General features: G+C 40.2%; 1 protein-coding gene across 4 annotated transcripts in view; it reads left to right on the plus strand.

The window, feature by feature from the left end:
• slc23a2 (solute carrier family 23 member 2) overlaps positions 1-17,525 on the plus strand; it is a 44,425-nt gene that overhangs the window by 21,506 nt on the left and 5,394 nt on the right. For all 4 annotated transcript variants that reach the window (XM_044195023.1, XM_044195024.1, XM_044195025.1 and 1 more), the window contains 11 exons: positions 904-1,020; positions 1,875-2,032; positions 8,038-8,126; positions 8,415-8,482; positions 9,899-10,080; positions 13,152-13,272; positions 14,386-14,542; positions 15,547-15,694; positions 15,829-15,934; positions 16,702-16,969; positions 17,349-17,444. In XM_044195023.1, the coding sequence (XP_044050958.1) occupies positions 904-1,020; positions 1,875-2,032; positions 8,038-8,126; positions 8,415-8,482; positions 9,899-10,080; positions 13,152-13,272; positions 14,386-14,542; positions 15,547-15,694; positions 15,829-15,934; positions 16,702-16,969; positions 17,349-17,444 (1,510 nt within the window). The remainder of the gene's footprint in view (positions 1-903; positions 1,021-1,874; positions 2,033-8,037; positions 8,127-8,414; positions 8,483-9,898; positions 10,081-13,151; positions 13,273-14,385; positions 14,543-15,546; positions 15,695-15,828; positions 15,935-16,701; positions 16,970-17,348; positions 17,445-17,525) is intronic.

Below are 17,525 nucleotides of genomic sequence, written 5' to 3' on the forward strand. Positions count from 1 at the left end.
GTGTTATTAAAGATGTGAGTAGTTTTCCACACAACAGCAGAGCACAGAGCAAGTTTCCTCGCTGAGTAATTGGAGATTGAAGCCGCTCCTCCTTGTTCCATTACTCGTTGCAAAAAGTAATGTGACTGTGATTCGCTGTCTTGTTTTGTAGATGCATTTTTGTTGAATTATTGCAATTAGCACTGACAAACATGTTGCGTTTCCTGTGACTGCTTCACAGTAAAAGTCGCCCTGTGTGTTGCCAGTTGAATGCTTTTAATGTGAAGCAGCAGTGGTAGGAAACGTTCGGTTTCACCAGCAATTTTAAACAGCTCTGGTACAGCTGTGAGGAGAGCTGTGAACAGTAAACAGTGTGGATAAAATCATTGATTGCAATTTGCTACCCTGACTTAACATACAGGACAACAATCCGGGGTACAATATGTTAAATCAACTAAATAATAAACATGAAAGTTCAAAATGAAAAACATTTTTAAAAAATGGCTATGTCAGAAAAAATGCCAACCATAAATAATATCAAAAATACTATCGACTTTTCTGTCTTATTTAGTATTAAATACAAAGCAAGCTTTCCTCTTCTGTGCTCTTTTCTTGTTGTCACTGTGACTGTGCATTTTTCTTTGCTGAGAGAGAGTCATGTGTTGTGTTCTCTTTAACTGTTTCCTTCTTTCTCTTTTCAAAATGTCAAAAGTCAAAATTCAGCCTTCCTCATGTCTGCTCAGACATGCTGTTCACACATCAACGTTTTCCTGTACTTTTGCATAAATAAATTCTACCTGAATAGTGTTTTGACCCTTTTCACACAAAGTGAGGTGTACAGGACAAAGTAAACATGTCAAGAACAAGATATGAATTATAAAGATATCATTCATCCTGTTTCTTTGTGTGTCATTGTGCGTGTAGAGCTCAATGTCTGAGACATTGGACAGCACAGACAGTGTGGATGCAAGGAGGATGGATATGATCTATACCATTGAAGACACCCCACCCTGGTATCTGTGTGTGTTCTTAGGCTTACAGGTAAATCTGCTGACTTCATGGCTGACTTTGTGTGTATTATCAGTCATCACTATATTTTCTTTACCTGAGTAGTTGTGTTTAAACTGCAAATGTCTCACCATATGGACTGAAAAACCCTGTAATCCTTCACTGTGGTTGTACTTGTCATCTCAGTGCAGTATTTAATATTTCATCCGACCATCCCCAATATTCATTATGCAACTGGACGCTAGACACAAAAATAGGACTTTGCTCACAGTAGTCGTCATGTTGGTGGTTCAGTGGGTTAATGTCCTCACTGTGTGACCACAGTGTGTTTGTATCTGACACTGGACTTTGTCATCTCCCTCTGCATCTTAGTCAATCCTGAGAAGATCTTGTATATCTGTGAAATATAGTAGAGAAATCACCAAATGTAAAAGGGACTTAGTGAGCGCACATACTGCCTCCAAGGCTACACAATCCTTGTTATTGTAATATTGGGGGGGGGGGACGACACATCTTTACAAAAGTCAGTGTACATCTGGACACAAAGCACATATTGTGGCTTAAGACTGCTTTCTTCAATATAGTCTGGCTCCAGGATTGACAGTCAACTTAATGGCCTGTCTGTTAGGACAGATCAGCAAAGACTGACAGGTAAAGAATAGTATCCAATCATACTAATGAAACAATAACTTATACAGCAAGTAACAAACCATAACGCTACTAAATATAGAATATGTCTACCTACATACTGAATTTGATTCATGAGTTATGAGCCAAAATGTAAGCTGGAGCTTACTGTGCTAAGTTTACAATCAGTGTCCAGCTATGTCAAACTAGAGACACACACATATCTTTACACACCGACTCTGTGACTTTTGTCTTTGCAGCACTACTTGACATGCTTCAGTGGAACTATCGCGGTGCCATTCCTGCTCGCTGAAGCGATGTGCGTCGGCTTCGATCAGTGGGCAACCAGTCAGCTCATAGGGACCATCTTCTTCTGTGTGGGGATCACCACCCTGCTACAGACCACACTGGGCTGCAGGTACACACACACACACACACACACACAGATTCATGCATACATATAAACACTAAACTGCAGCTACATTGTATTCTGTCTTTCACTTCCTCACCTCCTCTCTTTTTACCCTCCCTCCCTCCTCGTCCACTCTCTCCCCCTCATCTGTAAGTACCACTTAAAGACAAGGGCCATTGTCAACATGAAGTTCCTCTTTCTCCATTCTTCTCCATGTGACTCTGGAGTGTGTTTGCATGCATTTAAGTAGATGCTTATACATCCTTTTTTTTGTCATGGTAGTTTCGAATATAAATTTGTATTGAAAATATCTCACAGATAAATTAAACAGGAATTCATTATGTTTCTGACTTTTGAAAGTTTTGTCTTGTATGCATATTTACAGAATATGATGAGTTGACAACATTTTCAGTTCCTTGTTTCAGTCATGTGACTGCACTTGTCCTGTGGAACTGAGACTTTCTCTTTTGTAAGAGTAGAAAGGCAGCTTTCCAGAAGCAGCTTATTTTTCCTGAATTGAGACAACAGAACAGTGAGTGAAGAGATTCCAGAAACCAAAGACATGTGGCATTTGCAGGCCAGAGTAATGAGCTACATGTGGTTCAACTAAAGCATCTCTTCTGGAAAAGCAATGCAAGCTACACTGATGCTATAGTCGATAAAACACAGCCATGTCTTTGTCGGCGGCCTATTAACCAAGAGAGAGCAGTCCCTGCTGTCGGCCATACAAGTATACACATCAGGAATAGCTCATTTAACCCAGTTTCTCCTAAAGTTATTACATTCTGTTCATCTAAGGCACCTTATTCGCTTGTTTTAGGAAAATGCATATACATATTTTTCATCTCGTGTTACCCTACTGACTCCTTCCTCCTCCTGTCTTTTTTTTCTCTCTCTCTCAGTTCTCTCTCTCTCAGTCCTCTACCTTTCTCAGATGTCTTGATCCGGTATATCACCATGTTTTGTTTTTGATTGTTCTTTGCTCTTATAATGTTGCTCATACATAGCCTGATCCGTTTCGCAACCAATGATTCACTTGATTCAACTGTAAGGATTATCACTACAATCATTTGCCAATTAAATAACAACTGACATGAGACATTACCTGTTGCCATGGATATTCTAACTTTTGGATCTGTGTTTTAATGAAAGCCAGTTCATGTTGGTGTTTTTCTTTCATAAAAGAGGAGCATTTCAGTGAGGTAAACTCTGACTCTCTTTCCGTTTTTGTAATAAACCTAATCTGTCCATCATGTCGTGGCAGATTCTGAGTGTTTCATTATTCTTCCTGGAGTGCAGCCGCCACTCCGGCCAAATCACCTCATTCACTGAAACCCAGACAGACAGATTCTTGCTGTTGTTTTTGACACGAGCTCCATGGCCTTGACTGATGACTTGATAAAAATAGTATGCAAACACTGTCCTTTTTTCTTTTTCTTTGTTGCGCAAACATATACTGGGAAGCTCAGAAACTTTTTTTTTTTTTTTTTTTTTTTTTTTTTTTTTTTTTAATAAAAGACGTGGTGGTTTAAAAACACATCGTGGAAAAGGCATTTAACTCAGTAGGAATAATTGCTTGTGTAGATGTTTGTAGTTTTACCACAGCATTTATTTTTTCCTTATGAGGCTGAAGAGTTGTGATTTATTGTGAAACTGAAAAATATGTTGCAAACACAGTTGAAATGGTGCACTGCACAAACCGATTCAGGAAAAACCAGGACATCTATTTGCCAGTTTTTGTCAGGTCTTTTTAACATTTTCTCGTACTTTTGGGACTATTCAGTGACACTATCCTAGTTGCCTTTCAATTGTGTATCTATATATCAAAATTCCATCAGGTTCTTGTCTGCCTTCAGGGTTTGGTTACTTTCCCAGTGTCCAAATAAAGAAGAGGAAAGAAAATTTCTGGCCACATACTAATCACCGTCCAGTAAATCATACAGATCATTTTCAGCTTTGATGGGCTTTACTTATCCAAGATATCATTCGTAGCAGGTTTGTTTGGTCACTAGCTGCTAACTACTAACTTTTACCTCCAACACAGGCACCAGACGTAGACGTTAAAGGGGTATTTCCCGATTTTAGTATTACACTTTCATAAATGGGGGGACTTGTGAGAGACTGATTTTAAAATTGTCAAAAACATTGCGAAAGAGGCCACGATATCCTGACCTCTATTCCCTAACACTGTATGGCTGAAGCTCCAAAAAGACTATCAAACTCTACACAGACTTTTGAAGTCTCAACCTCAGTCTGAGATAACCCTGATGACATTATCAGGGTTACTTTTTCAGACTGGACAAAGCTCTTCCAGAGCCACAGAACTTGAGTAGCACTACTTATGAGGAATAAATGGATCTTCATGTGTAAAATTAGTGGACTGTCCCTTTTTAATAGCAGCAGCAGCAAAGTTACCCGCCCAATATGGATAAATAATGCTAGAAAACTGCAACGGACACATAAATTGTGACACATTATATGACTTTACATTCTGCATTTACATTTGCTAATATAAAAAGCTTAGATGCTACTTGTCATAGCAACAACAGGAGCATTTTCTGTTCAGTGCAGCCTCCAGAAAACTCTGGCAGAGGACGATAGGTCTCAAGTTAAAATGTAGTCTCTTTCTCCGTCTCTTACTCAGTTCTCCCTTGCTCTCTGACACAAACAGACACAGCAGAGTCTGGTCTTGGCTTCAACATGAGTGGCATTCCTGTCACACCAACAGCCTACACTCTCTCAGAGGCAGTGCTGAGCTGAGGTGACAGATAGTTCCCATCTCTCCATCTCTCTGTAGATTACTGTTTCCTGAGAAATTCCACTGAATGGAAACAGAGGGAGGAAGAGGAGGACAGCAGGGGGAAAGGGAAAGATGATCGGAGGATGACCAGTATATTGTATATACTTATTTCTCTTCCTAGCTTGTTGATACTAAGCACTAAAACATGTCTTTAGTGATCTGATTGGTGGTCAAATACAGGTGTTAACGCATCCAAAATGTGTTGCTGGACAAATTGGATTCTAATCACTTCACACATTTAAGGACTACTAGCTCCAGACCTTTCAATGACTATTTGAATAGTTGTTTGTTTTTGGGGGGTTTTTCAACAATTCAAATAGGATAAAATCAATGAAGTGAAACAAAATAAAATAGGAATTCAGTCTGAATATCAGGCTATTAAATTGCATAATTTATGTTAGAAAATTTGCATTGAAGTTTTTAGTGTACTTGTTTTGTGTCATCTGATATATAATAATCAACCACATTAAACCTCCACACGGGTATCAAAATCAAACAAGTATGATACAATATGGCCAACTACAGCCGAGCACAGTATAAACAACGGTTAAAGTTGCCCATAACATACAGATGAGCACAATAATTTTTCGGTACAGGTAAAACAAGCCTATAACAACACACACATGCATGAGCATTGTAAATACCAACAAAAATAGTCCAGGCTGCCTACAAGGGATCCAGTCTTCCTCAGCACCCATCACATACAATAGACTACAGTGCTAACAGTGAATAATACAGTTAATTGGGAATAGCCCTTACCTTTTAAAACAGAAGTGACCACAGAGGCCTGTTTTGTTTTTGTTTTTTTGTGTGTGTAGTTTTTTTTTTTTTGTTTGTTTGTTTTGTTTTTTTCTCCCTGATCTTTCAGTTAAAGTTAGTGAAAGTTAGTTTATGATATTGCACCGCCACGCTTCAATGGTGATGGCAAGAACAGCATGCATGCCGGTATCTTTTATTAGAGTTAATTAGTGATGAATCACCCTCATGCATGAATCACACATCAATAGCCTAATTTTAAGCATTATCCATGATTATGAAGATACAGAAAAATAGAAATGCATGGAAAATTCAGCATATTGTCAATATTTTAGAGAGCCCCACACACACACACACACACACACCCACACCCCCCAAAATTTCACAAATCGGGTTTTCAGGGGAGCTCATGTCTTATTAGGTGGAGCCAAGCCCTTCCCCCCCCGGCTCCCCTGTAGATGCACCCTGCCCTTGAGGCAGATTTGTGGTTTGTTATTGGGCTGTATAAATAAAATTAAGTTGACTTGACAGCAGGAAAGAGAGAGGGGGGAATGTGGTGTGGTTTGATGAGTCATGGTGAGATTGATCAAAAAAATGAACAACAAAAAAAAACGCCCAAATGCTTTTCCGGGAAAGGTGAAGTGTACGTGCATATCTGTCTTCACCCAACTATCCTACTTGTGTGTGTGCAGCTGCCACCTGCAGATATGTGACTTGAATTTGAGATTATTCACTGTGGACTTCTTTACTGCCTTTCCTTTCTCATCATTTTTTGTTTCATTTTTTAATTATGAAAGTAAAGAAGACTGATTATGAGTCTCCTTTTCATTTTCTTTTCATTTAAGTTTTACTTAAATTGAATCTGCCCAATATAACCACAAGCTTCCTAGCTGGAAGTAAAATACTGTTTTTATTGTACCTCAGCAGAAATACCAGACTACCACTAGTTTTTAGAGTATCTTTTCCATTAATGTATTATTAATTTGACTTTGTACATGCATTGGAAAGCAGCTGTACAAAAGAACGTGATTTATACACACATTATATGTAGGTGTATGACGAAGAAGGAGAAGAGGAAGGTGTGTTCGTAGGAATTGGTGTGAGTGAAGAGGATGCAGAGGACAGGGTTAGATGGAGGCACATGATTCGCTGTGGCGACCCCTGAAAGGGAACAGCCGAAAGGAAAAGAAGAAGAAGAAGATATGTAGGTGTATGGCTATTGGAAAACAGCATTGATTTAAAGACTAATTGCCCGCACATTGTCTCCAAAACACAGATTTCTTTTAAATAAACAGGATCAGTCCCAATCTGATCTGTTATGTCATCAGTTTTTGACGAGACAAAGATCCCATTGGGAATCAGGTTTGAAGTCAGTGTGCAGGCGAAACTCTTTGAACAGGTGTGCTACTAATTCATGGTTTTGTCATGAATGTTCACTTCCTCTTTCTTGAGAAAATAAATGTCCTCGGTCCCTATTCACAGACTTTTATTTCTGTCCTTGGCCTTTTCATTAATATGACGTCATTACAGTTGATTTATTCTGTTTTATCTCTGATCAGATCTTATGATATCCCTCTGCTGTCGTGACCGCTCATTACAGTTGTAATTTGTAAAGGTCATACTGTAGAGCATGGTTGATCATTATCTTCCATCCATCCATCCATTTTCTACCGCTTGGTCCCCGTTAGGAGGTCGCGGGTGACTGGAGCCTATCCCAGTGACTTCGGGCCTTAGGCAGGGCACACCCTGGACAGTGGCCAACTCGTCGCAGGGCGAACACAGACACAGACAAGGACAGACAACCATTCACTCACACATTCATTCAATACGGGCAATTTAGAGTTATCAATTAACCTACACATGCATGTCTTTGGACGGTGGGAGGAAGCCGGAGAACCCGGAGAGAACCCACGGTAACACGGGGAGGACATGCAGACTCCACCCAGAGAGATTGTGTGATGTTGGTCCGGTCCGGGAATCGAACCCACGAACCCACGATCTCCTTATTGGGAGGCAGGAGCTGTAGCCGCTCTGCCACCGTGCACCCCTGATCATTATCTTAATCGCAAAAAAAAAGTCCAATTCAGAAAATATGACATGTTTATCTAAATGCATGGGGTTGAGTGAAAGTGGAAGAAAATGGGGGAGGGAGGGAAATCTGTGCCAGCAATAACTGGTCTTACTACTCCATCCTGTCTTTAACTGAACTTAGGTTACCCAACAAAAGACCTGGTGGATTCGCACACTCCACACAGTGAATGATTGTCAAATAAATGGGAATAAAAGCTAGCAAGAATAGCATGAATTCCATATTCCAATGATGACTCGTAATTGAAGTGCTGCACAGAAAATCACATTGCTTTCTTCTAAATTTTAACACCACCTTTGTTGTACATTTTATGTGATTATTCAGGCTCATAACGTCATTTCTAAACACTGCTTTTCTTGTGTTTAGGTTGCCTTTGTTCCAGGCCAGCGCTTTCGCCTTCCTCGCACCAGCCAGAGCCATCCTGTCACTGGACAAATGGAAGTGTAATAATACAGGTAACCCCTCTCTCTTCTTCTGTCTCTCACTCCTGACTCATTCAATACCGACACTCCCATATGATATAATGTTGCGATAAAATACTGTGTGTTACTGTATCCTTATTTACTTTGATCCCAACTCCAAATGCTGTCAGCATCAAAGCCAGCAAAGACGGCAGAGAATTAAACAGGCCCCAAATGGTATTAGCTAGTTTATGTTTGTGTGCTTCCAAATTAATAACTGGAGTTATGATTCACATAGTGACCTAATTAATCTCTCATCTTCCCATCTTTTTTCATAACCAGAGGTTCCAGCATTGAACAGCACAGAGCTCCTCCACACAGAGCACATCTGGCACCCCAGGATACGAGAGGTGAGGCAAAGAAAGACAAATGAGAGACAGACAGGCTTGAAAGGTGGAGAGGGAGGGAGCAGGGGGAGGAAGCAAAACTGGATAGATGTGTTAGACGACTAAAAGATAAATTGCGCCGAAACATCTTCTTAAACATTAAGTAAGCTCAGTAAACATCTGCGTAAAAATAACCAATGTTGTTTTTTGTTTTTTTTAAGCTAATGTTTTAAGCAGCTGTGCTTTTTTTAAGCTTCCAAACAGGAACATCACTGTCTGCAGGGTTTGGCTTTCTGTGGCAGGAGCTGTTCATTTGTATTAACCTTTTCCGTTTGCGTAAGCCTGTTGCCTTGAATTGGGTTTTTTTATGTGTGTGTGACGCATGAACCAGACTAAACTGAATCAGACTGAATTAAACTGTTGATTGGAACATCGATGAGCTGGGGGCAGGCGGATTGTGCAGGTGATAAAAGAACACAAAGACGGATAAAGACTGGGCAAACAGGATTATCACTCTGGAGTATCAAGTGATTCTCTAACCCCATCTCCTCCAACCACAAAGCAAACAAAATGTTCCTTTTTCTATTTCTGATTCATAAATCAATCTTGCATATAATTTATCTAAGGATAAGAAAAATGTTGGTTACATTCCAGATTTCCTCCAGGAAATTAGTTAGCAGAGGTGTTAAGTGCTGATTAATTACTGCAAAGCAAACGTACAATGTGATTGATCAGTGTAGTTACTAGAGGATGGTTCTAACAATTGCCTCATGCATAAAATATGTGGACTTTGCTGTTAGTGCCACTGCTCGTTTTGCCTGAAGCTTACTAAACCCAATATTATATTTCATAAAAATGTAATCATTTCTTTTGATGTTACCACTCTTTATTTTTCACCTTTTATTTGGGGGATTTTCACTGAGAGCAATGCTCTCTTTTTCACACAGTGACACATTCACACCTGGAAGCAGTCCAGTACAACCACAGTCTAATTTGCTGGCCACTGAGCAGCTCCACTGTAGCGGTTGGGGTTAAGGGCCTTGCTCAAGAGCACCTCAGTGGTGGTAATAAGGGAGGGCCAAATGCTGCTTTTCTAACCTTTAGGCCACCACTGGCCTTTATTTCGGGTGAGATGGGGCGCCTCCTTGACAAAAAGCTGCGGGAAACCCTGACGCAGTTTTGCAAAATGGAAGTATTCCTTTAGATTTAAGTCTTTAATTAAAATGTACTCTCAGTTGCTTCAGTCAGCATCATCTTGTACCCCTCTGAGCTTGCACGTGAACTTCATAGGCTTGAGTTGTTGATTCAAAAGGAACATAATTATAAACTACAGCAGTGTTTTAAGTGGGTATTTCCACGTTCTGCTTCTTTTTTAATAATTTCTAAAAATGTCTTTCATTAACCCCTTTTTCTGTCTCTACAATTTCTTTGTTCTGCCAGATCCAAGGGGCTATCATCGTGTCATCCCTGGTCGAGGTGTGTATTGGCGCACTGGGTCTGCCTGGGATCCTGCTGAAGTACATCGGACCTCTGACCATCACCCCCACTGTGGCCCTTATCGGCCTGTCTGGTTTCCAGGCTGCAGGGGAGAGGGCTGGAAAACACTGGGGCATTGCTATGCTGTAAGTACAGATTGTCATGCAAAGAAATGCACATTCAGGCGTCAACAAAAAACGCTTTAATGAGTCACTCAACCTAACCGTCCGTGGAAGGGCACCCACTCCCTCTGTAGATAAAAACGGCTAATTTTAAGGTAATTAAAACACAACAATTCTTATTTTTTCAGGTTATTATACACTAATGAAACATCCTTATGAATATTGTAGAAAAGGTTACAGTCGTAGTCATCTGGACACTGTTTTCAGAATCAAGACGTTTTCGGAAACGTGCGGAAGTCATTCTCAATTGTGGAAAAGGTCTGAGAACTCAGAAATGTAAGCTAATTTGTGTTGCTTAAGCCCTGCCCTCAGGGAAGAGTCTTCCTGAGTGTCTGCTGTTTACCCTGCCTAGTTTCACCTGAAACGGACCTTCTTTTGTTTCCACGATGGCCCGGTAATGAAGCCTATTGTTTTCTGGCTGCACCTCCCTCATCACTGTTAAGTACCTGATTAGCATATGATTGGCTTGACCATGGTGATAATACATTGTGGTAGATCGTTGGCAGGTTGAATCTCAGACCGCCAATCTCTGTTTAAAGAGGGGTTTTCTTTTTTGACCCCAACATCAAGTTCACACGAGAGGACGCCAAAGAGAACCGCCTGGCCTTTCTTGATTGTTCTACACTCAGAGAAGAGGACGGAATGCTCCAGATAGAAGTAACACATACGGATCAATACTTGCTCTTTGACTCACACCGTCCACTACAGCACAAGCTGGGTGTAATTCGGACATTACAACATAGTGCCCAAGAAGTGCCCACTGGCTCAGAGGGTAAGAAGAAAGAGGAAAGGCATGTCCAGAATGCACTCTCAGCCTGTGGTTATCCTACTTGGGCTCTCAACAAAGTTAAAAGAGCCAAAAAACAGGACAAAAGGGAAACAGAACCAACAAGGAATCGGTATCTCCATCCCTTATGTATCTAGAATGTCTGAAAAGCTACAAAGGATCTTTAGACAGCATGATGTTCCTGTTTTCTTTAAACCAGGCAACACTTTAAGATAAACTCGTTCATCCTAAGGACAAGATGCCCACACAAAAACAGAGCAATGTAGTTTATTCAATTCAATGCAGTGAGGAAAACTGCAAAGAACGGTACATAGGTGAGACTAAACAGCCGCTTCACAAAAGACTTTATCAGCACAGACGACACGCTAACTCGGGATTGCAGAGCGCCGTGCATTTGCATCTAAAAGCTACAAAACACACATTTGAAGACAGTGAGGTGAAGATTCTAAGTAGAGAGAAGAGTTGGTTTGAAAGAGGAGTCAAAGAAGCCATTTTTGTGAAAAAAGAAAACCCCTCTTTAAACAGAAATGGTGGTCTGAGATTCAACCTGCCAACGATCTACCACAGTGTATTAACACCATGGTCAAGCCAATCATATGCTAATCAGGTACTTAACAGTGATGAGGGAGGTGTAGCCAGAAAACAATAGGCTTCATTACCGGGCCATCGTGGAAACAAAAGAAGGTCCGTTTCAGGTGAAACTAGGCAGGGTAAACAGCAGACACTCAGGGAGACTCTTCCCTGAGGGCAGGGCTTAAGCAACACAGATTAGCTTAAATTTCTGAGTTCCCAGACCTTTTCCACAATTGAGAATGACTTCCGGATGGGAGCCGAAACGTCTTGATTCTGAAAACAGTGTCCAGATGACTACAACTGAAGCCTTTTCTACGATGGAACACTCCTGGACGAATGATTTACAGTGATTGATCTTGATCTAGATCCCCTTTACAGAAAATATTTCTAGCAGCTCAAGGAGCAGATAAGAGGAAGTCTAAGACAAAAGAAGAAAGCTCTTATTTTCCTCCAGAAAAGGACATACTGGATCATATAGATGCTAGAGATACAGAGGACTGACTCATGGGGGAAGATCCACTTCAAAGCTGTGATACGCATGTGGTGCGACATCAGTTCCTGCTGCGTCATGGCTGTTTACTCTGTAGCTGGAGGGCCTCTCCTCTCGTTCCACAGAGACAGAGGATATGTGCCTGCAATTGCTACTGATTTACCCTTTGAGGCAGTTAGGATAATTGATTGGCTCTGAAGCTTCGGGGGTACTAGTCAGATGTAGACGGGAGGAAATGGAACATGTTTATTCAGAATTTGTTCTCTCACAGGAGAATATACTATATATATATAAAACTGGAATTACCACCCTGCGGTTGTATGCCTCTGCCAACTAGTCAAGTTGTAGTTTACATCCAATGTCTGTCAAGTCTCATAATATATGTAGTGAATACTTGGAAGGAATTAAATAAAAGTTATAAAGTATATTTTTTGGCTAAATGGAAGTTATCACTATATTGATGATACATATGTATGATTCCAGTGAATATACATCGTTAAATGATTAATGAAGGATTATCATAGATCTATTGGCTAAACAGGTACACGTGTACTTGATTACTATGTAAAGGTGGATTCTTATAGTTACACAAAATGTGGTGCTTTTGTTTTCTCCTGGCATTTTTAGATGTGAAGCCTCTCTATGAGCTGTAGGTGAAACTCACTCACAGGATCGCGAGTAGCTAGGCGCGCCCAATACGTTGTCACGTGATTCCGATGACGCTCGAAAATGAGGCAGGAAGTGAAAGGCAGAATGGACGCAATGGAGGAAAGCCCGTACTATGCTAGTTATTGTTTACTCGTTGTGTTGTCCCAGTCAACATGTGTGTTTGAGGTCACAGTGACCTTTGACCTTTGAGTCAAAAGTGTCACCAATTCATTGTCCGACCAACTGTGAAATACGGTCATCAATTCTTGAGTTATGGCCAAAAATCTTTTTTGGTCGTAATTCTAATCCGTTCATCCTTGAGTTCAAGTGGATGTTTGTTTGTTTGTTTGCCAAATTTGAAGAAATTCCCTCAAGGCGTTCCTGAGATATCGCGTTCATGAGTGGGACAGACAGACAGACAACCTGAAAACATAATGCCTCTGGCCACAGCTATCGCCGGTGCGGAGGCATAGTAATAATGAACACTATTCTCTGACTGTGATCCATTAAACTGAGGAAGGTTGTTTCTGTCTGCAGGACTATCTTCTTGGTGCTGCTCTTCTCTCAGTATGCCAGAAATGTTCACTTCCCTCTGCCAGTCTACAGATACAAGAAAGGCTGGACTTCTTATAGGCTGCAGGTCTTCAAAATGTTTCCTGTAAGTACACAACTTCTCATAAAAGTACATACATACCTCAGATTTTTTGCCTTTTGCACAAACTGTGTCTGTGCACAGACTCCATATTTTGATTCCTTTTACTTAGTAAATATTTTGCTCTCTTTTAATGAATTGACCTTGGCTTCTTTACAACTGACCCCTGCCTCCACCACAAGCTGAGTTCCCGTCTAAAACACGAATTATTCAACAGAGCTAATCTCATTCTCCCTGGGAGGTTAAGGGGTATTCCCTTTTGTGTGCCTCTGTGCAGTGTGTAAATCAGTCTTTTCCTGCCATCTGCTGGTGATATATTGAATAATAAAAACTCTGAAATTCACATCAAAGCTACCTATCAGTCTGATTTGTACCTGTCTCCTCAAAAGACTTCCCCTTGCTGTTTTGCTTTTTTGGGGGTCACTCTTAACTATAAAAGTGGATTTGATTTTTGTAGCAGCCAACATGCCAGGGGGCTGCGAACACGGTGCAACACTTTTAAACCAGTTCGTAACTTTGCTTATTTTCTCTGGGGGTTAAAATGTGTTGAATGAATAATAATGATTAAAGTTTAAAGTCACAGTGAAACAGAAGTTGGGACAATCAGATTTAAATCTGATCCCTTTATATTTGATTTGATCGCTCAGAAGCAGGCGTGATTTGGTTAATATAGTAGGTGAAATGGAGCTGTAAAGGACTGTTAACCTCCACCCACACCTCCCTCACCCACGTTGGTAGACCAAGAGGTGAAATATGAGGGAGAAATGAAGAATGTGGTTTTGAAAATGTAAACAAAGTTTCTGCCAAATGAGATCCAAACAAACACCTACTATGATATTGCTCTGTTAGTTACTACAACTCACAAGCTAATGGTTAAGTGCGGTTTTACATGATGGGCAGGTTGGCTAGTCATTTGATTTAATAGATTTATGTAAATGCCCCCCAGTTCAAGTTGTTTTAACATTTTACAGGAAGAGAAAAGAGGTTTTTTTATATAAAAAAAAAAAACCTCAAAGATTTTATTTTGCATATAACAAAAGATAACTGAACAAGTGACGCAAGGATGCAAGATTAGAAAGGGTAAAATGTGATAAGTGCATTCTTTTCTCTTCTACCCAGATCATCATGGCCATCCTGGTGTCATGGCTGTTATGTTTCATTTTCACCGTGACTGACGTTTTCCCTCCGGAGGTAGACAAGTATGGCTATTACGCCCGAACAGATGCACGTCAAGGAATCCTCTCCGCTGCACCGTGGTTCAAGATCCCATATCCATGTAAGTGTGTTCACGATGAGGAGGAGGAGAGGCTGTTGGAAGGGACTGTTGATGTTATGCGTGGTCTCCATGAGCTGTAATCGACCCAGCTGCAATTAACCGTGTGTGTGTAAAGGGTTTGGTTGCACTGATCAGTCAGGTAACGACACAATGTCAGAAACTGAAAATGATAAACACCATTTCATACAGAACTGTTGATTGTTTTGCTGATATTCAGTTCCAGTATATGAGCAGAAAACATTTTCCTTGGACTTTGACTTTCCCACATCTCACATATGCTGATAGTTGTTGCTGTGAGGAATAATAATCTCAGTGATGTGACAGTTTAAAATTAGATTAGATTCAACTTTATTGTAATCGCACACAATAAGTACCAGTACAATATACAAAATGTACAGCAGTGGTAGAATGTAACGGAGTACTTTTACTCAAGTACAATTTTGAGGTATTTTACTTTACTTGAGTATTTCCGTTTTATGCTACTTTATACTTCTACTCCTCTACATGTTGGAGGCAAGTATTGTACTTTTTACTCCACTACATTTATTTGAAAACTTTAGTTACTGATTACTTTGCAGATTCAGATTATTAATAAAAAATATAAATCAACTAATTAATTCTGATATAGTATCACAGGTTGAGCTACCAAGCAGTATATAAAGTAATTAAAAGTAGCTCCACCTTTTAGCATCTGCAACATTAAAGTGATGAAAACATTAATGCATCACTAATTATAATCCACTCATATAATATATATCATTCTGAAATGGGCCATTCTGCATAATGAGTACTTTTACTTTTGGCACTTTAAATATATTTTGATATAGGTACAGTACAGACAGAAACTAATAAATAGTATATGTACAGTGGTGGTACATCTGGTTGTGTTACTTACAATGTAATGTATTAATAGTTAGGGGTGAGGCTGATATCAGTGTAAATCATACTAAAAATCCTCCTAGAAATTAAACTTAAAGTATAAAACACTGTTTTTACCTCTACAGTCCAGTGGGGTTTTCCTACTGTAACAGCTGCTGGTGTGATCGGCATGATGAGTGCGGTGGTGGCCAGCATCATCGAATCGATTGGAGATTACTACGCCTGCGCACGTCTCTCTTGTGCTCCTCCACCTCCCATCCACGCCATCAATAGGTAACTCTTCAGTTTATTGTATTTCTGTTCTTCTTCATTCTCTCTATGGTTTCCGTTTGTTTGTGAAGCAGAGCGCAGGCAATTTGCTGTCTGGAAGATGCTTTAATTAGGTTGTTTTTCTGATGTCTCTGTAGGGGGATTTTTGTAGAGGGCATTTCCTGTGTGCTGGATGGTCTTTTCGGGACAGGAAATGGCTCCACCTCCTCCAGTCCAAATATAGGCGTCCTGGGAATCACAAAGGTATCACCGCATGCACTCATTTAATGTTTTTGCGTCATCCTGCCTTTTATTTTTGACTTTGTTACCTTTTTTTACATTTATTTTACCTGATGTTTATCGTTACACTGCGATACATATGATACATAAGCCTCTTGGTTTCCTTCCTTCTCTGAACATACTCATTTAGTTATCTTTTCCATGATGGTAATTGTGAAAATAATTAAACTAGAGCTAAAACGTAATTTTATTGATTAGTCAATCGGCAGAAAATTTTAAACAACTATTTTGATAATCCATTAATCGTTTGAGTCACTTTTCAAGCAAAAATGCAAAACATTTGTTGGTACTAGCTTCTTTAAAAGTGAGGATTTTCTTCTTTCACTGATTTATATCATTTTAAATGGAACATTTTTGGGTTTGGGTCTGTTGGTTGGTCAAAATTAGCAATTTGAAGGAAATTGTAATGGCCATTTTTCACAATTTTCTGACATTTATAGAATTTCAATTTATGTGATGTTAGCTCCATTATTTCCAGTTAGTGTTAGTGGAGAATGACAAGTTCGCACCAAAGTAGACTCAACGTTGGAAGGAATTTTATTGTCCTCTTCCACTTCAGCTGGCTGCTTTCAACCCTTAATACAGCGAAACCTCCACTTTAACGCACAAACGTAGGTACTAGAGGTGTAGGGGGCTGGATTGGGGTTAAGTCCAAACATATCACCCTTTCATTTCATCTCTCACTAGCTGGCTTTCCCTTTGCACCTTCTGATCTCTGATTGGTCTTCTAGGTGGGCAGCAGACGTGTGATTCAGTATGGAGCTGCCATGATGCTGCTGCTGGGGCTAGTGGGTAAATTCAGTGCCCTGTTTGCCTCTCTGCCTGACCCCGTCCTGGGAGCTCTGTTCTGCACCCTGTTTGGTATGATCACAGCAGTGGGACTATCCAACCTGCAGTTTGTCGACCTCAACTCCTCCAGGAACCTCTTTGTTCTGGGTTTCTCCATCTTCTTCGGTCTGATGCTGCCGAGCTACCTCAAACAGAACCCACTGGTCACCGGTGAGTGGGGGGGGGGCAGCTGACATCAACATTAAGATGATTTGTCTCCTCAGTAACGATTTAAGCGAAATATAGCTTTTTAAATATATATGCATGAGATTCTCTGTCCTTGCAGTGGACCTCTCATTAATTACTTCACTGAGCAATAAACAGGAGTAATATAAATAAATCATGATGCTGAGTAACTTTGTTTAAAGGGACCATTCTCCCCAATATCAAATTACATATTTTTACTCTTACCTGTAATGCTGTTTATCCATCAGATTGTTTGGTTAAAGATTCATAATGTCAGTATGTATTGTGGCTGGAGCTTAAAAATTACAGAAACTAAGACACATTTTAGTCAGTTACTAAGCACCTGTCTCTTCATCTTTCTCAGGCATAGTTGAGGTTGACCAAGTGTTGAACGTGCTCCTCACCACTGCCATGTTTGTCGGAGGCTCTGTCGCCTTCATTTTGGACAATACTATCCCTGGTAAGGTGTTTAATCCACTCTTTTTTTCCACATTTGTCAAACTTATGATGTTAAAAAGAAATCCAGCCTTGTGCCATAAAG

This window comes from Siniperca chuatsi, linkage group LG5 (assembly GCF_020085105.1).
Source record: "Siniperca chuatsi isolate FFG_IHB_CAS linkage group LG5, ASM2008510v1, whole genome shotgun sequence".
Classification (NCBI taxonomy): Eukaryota; Metazoa; Chordata; class Actinopteri; order Centrarchiformes; family Sinipercidae; genus Siniperca; species Siniperca chuatsi.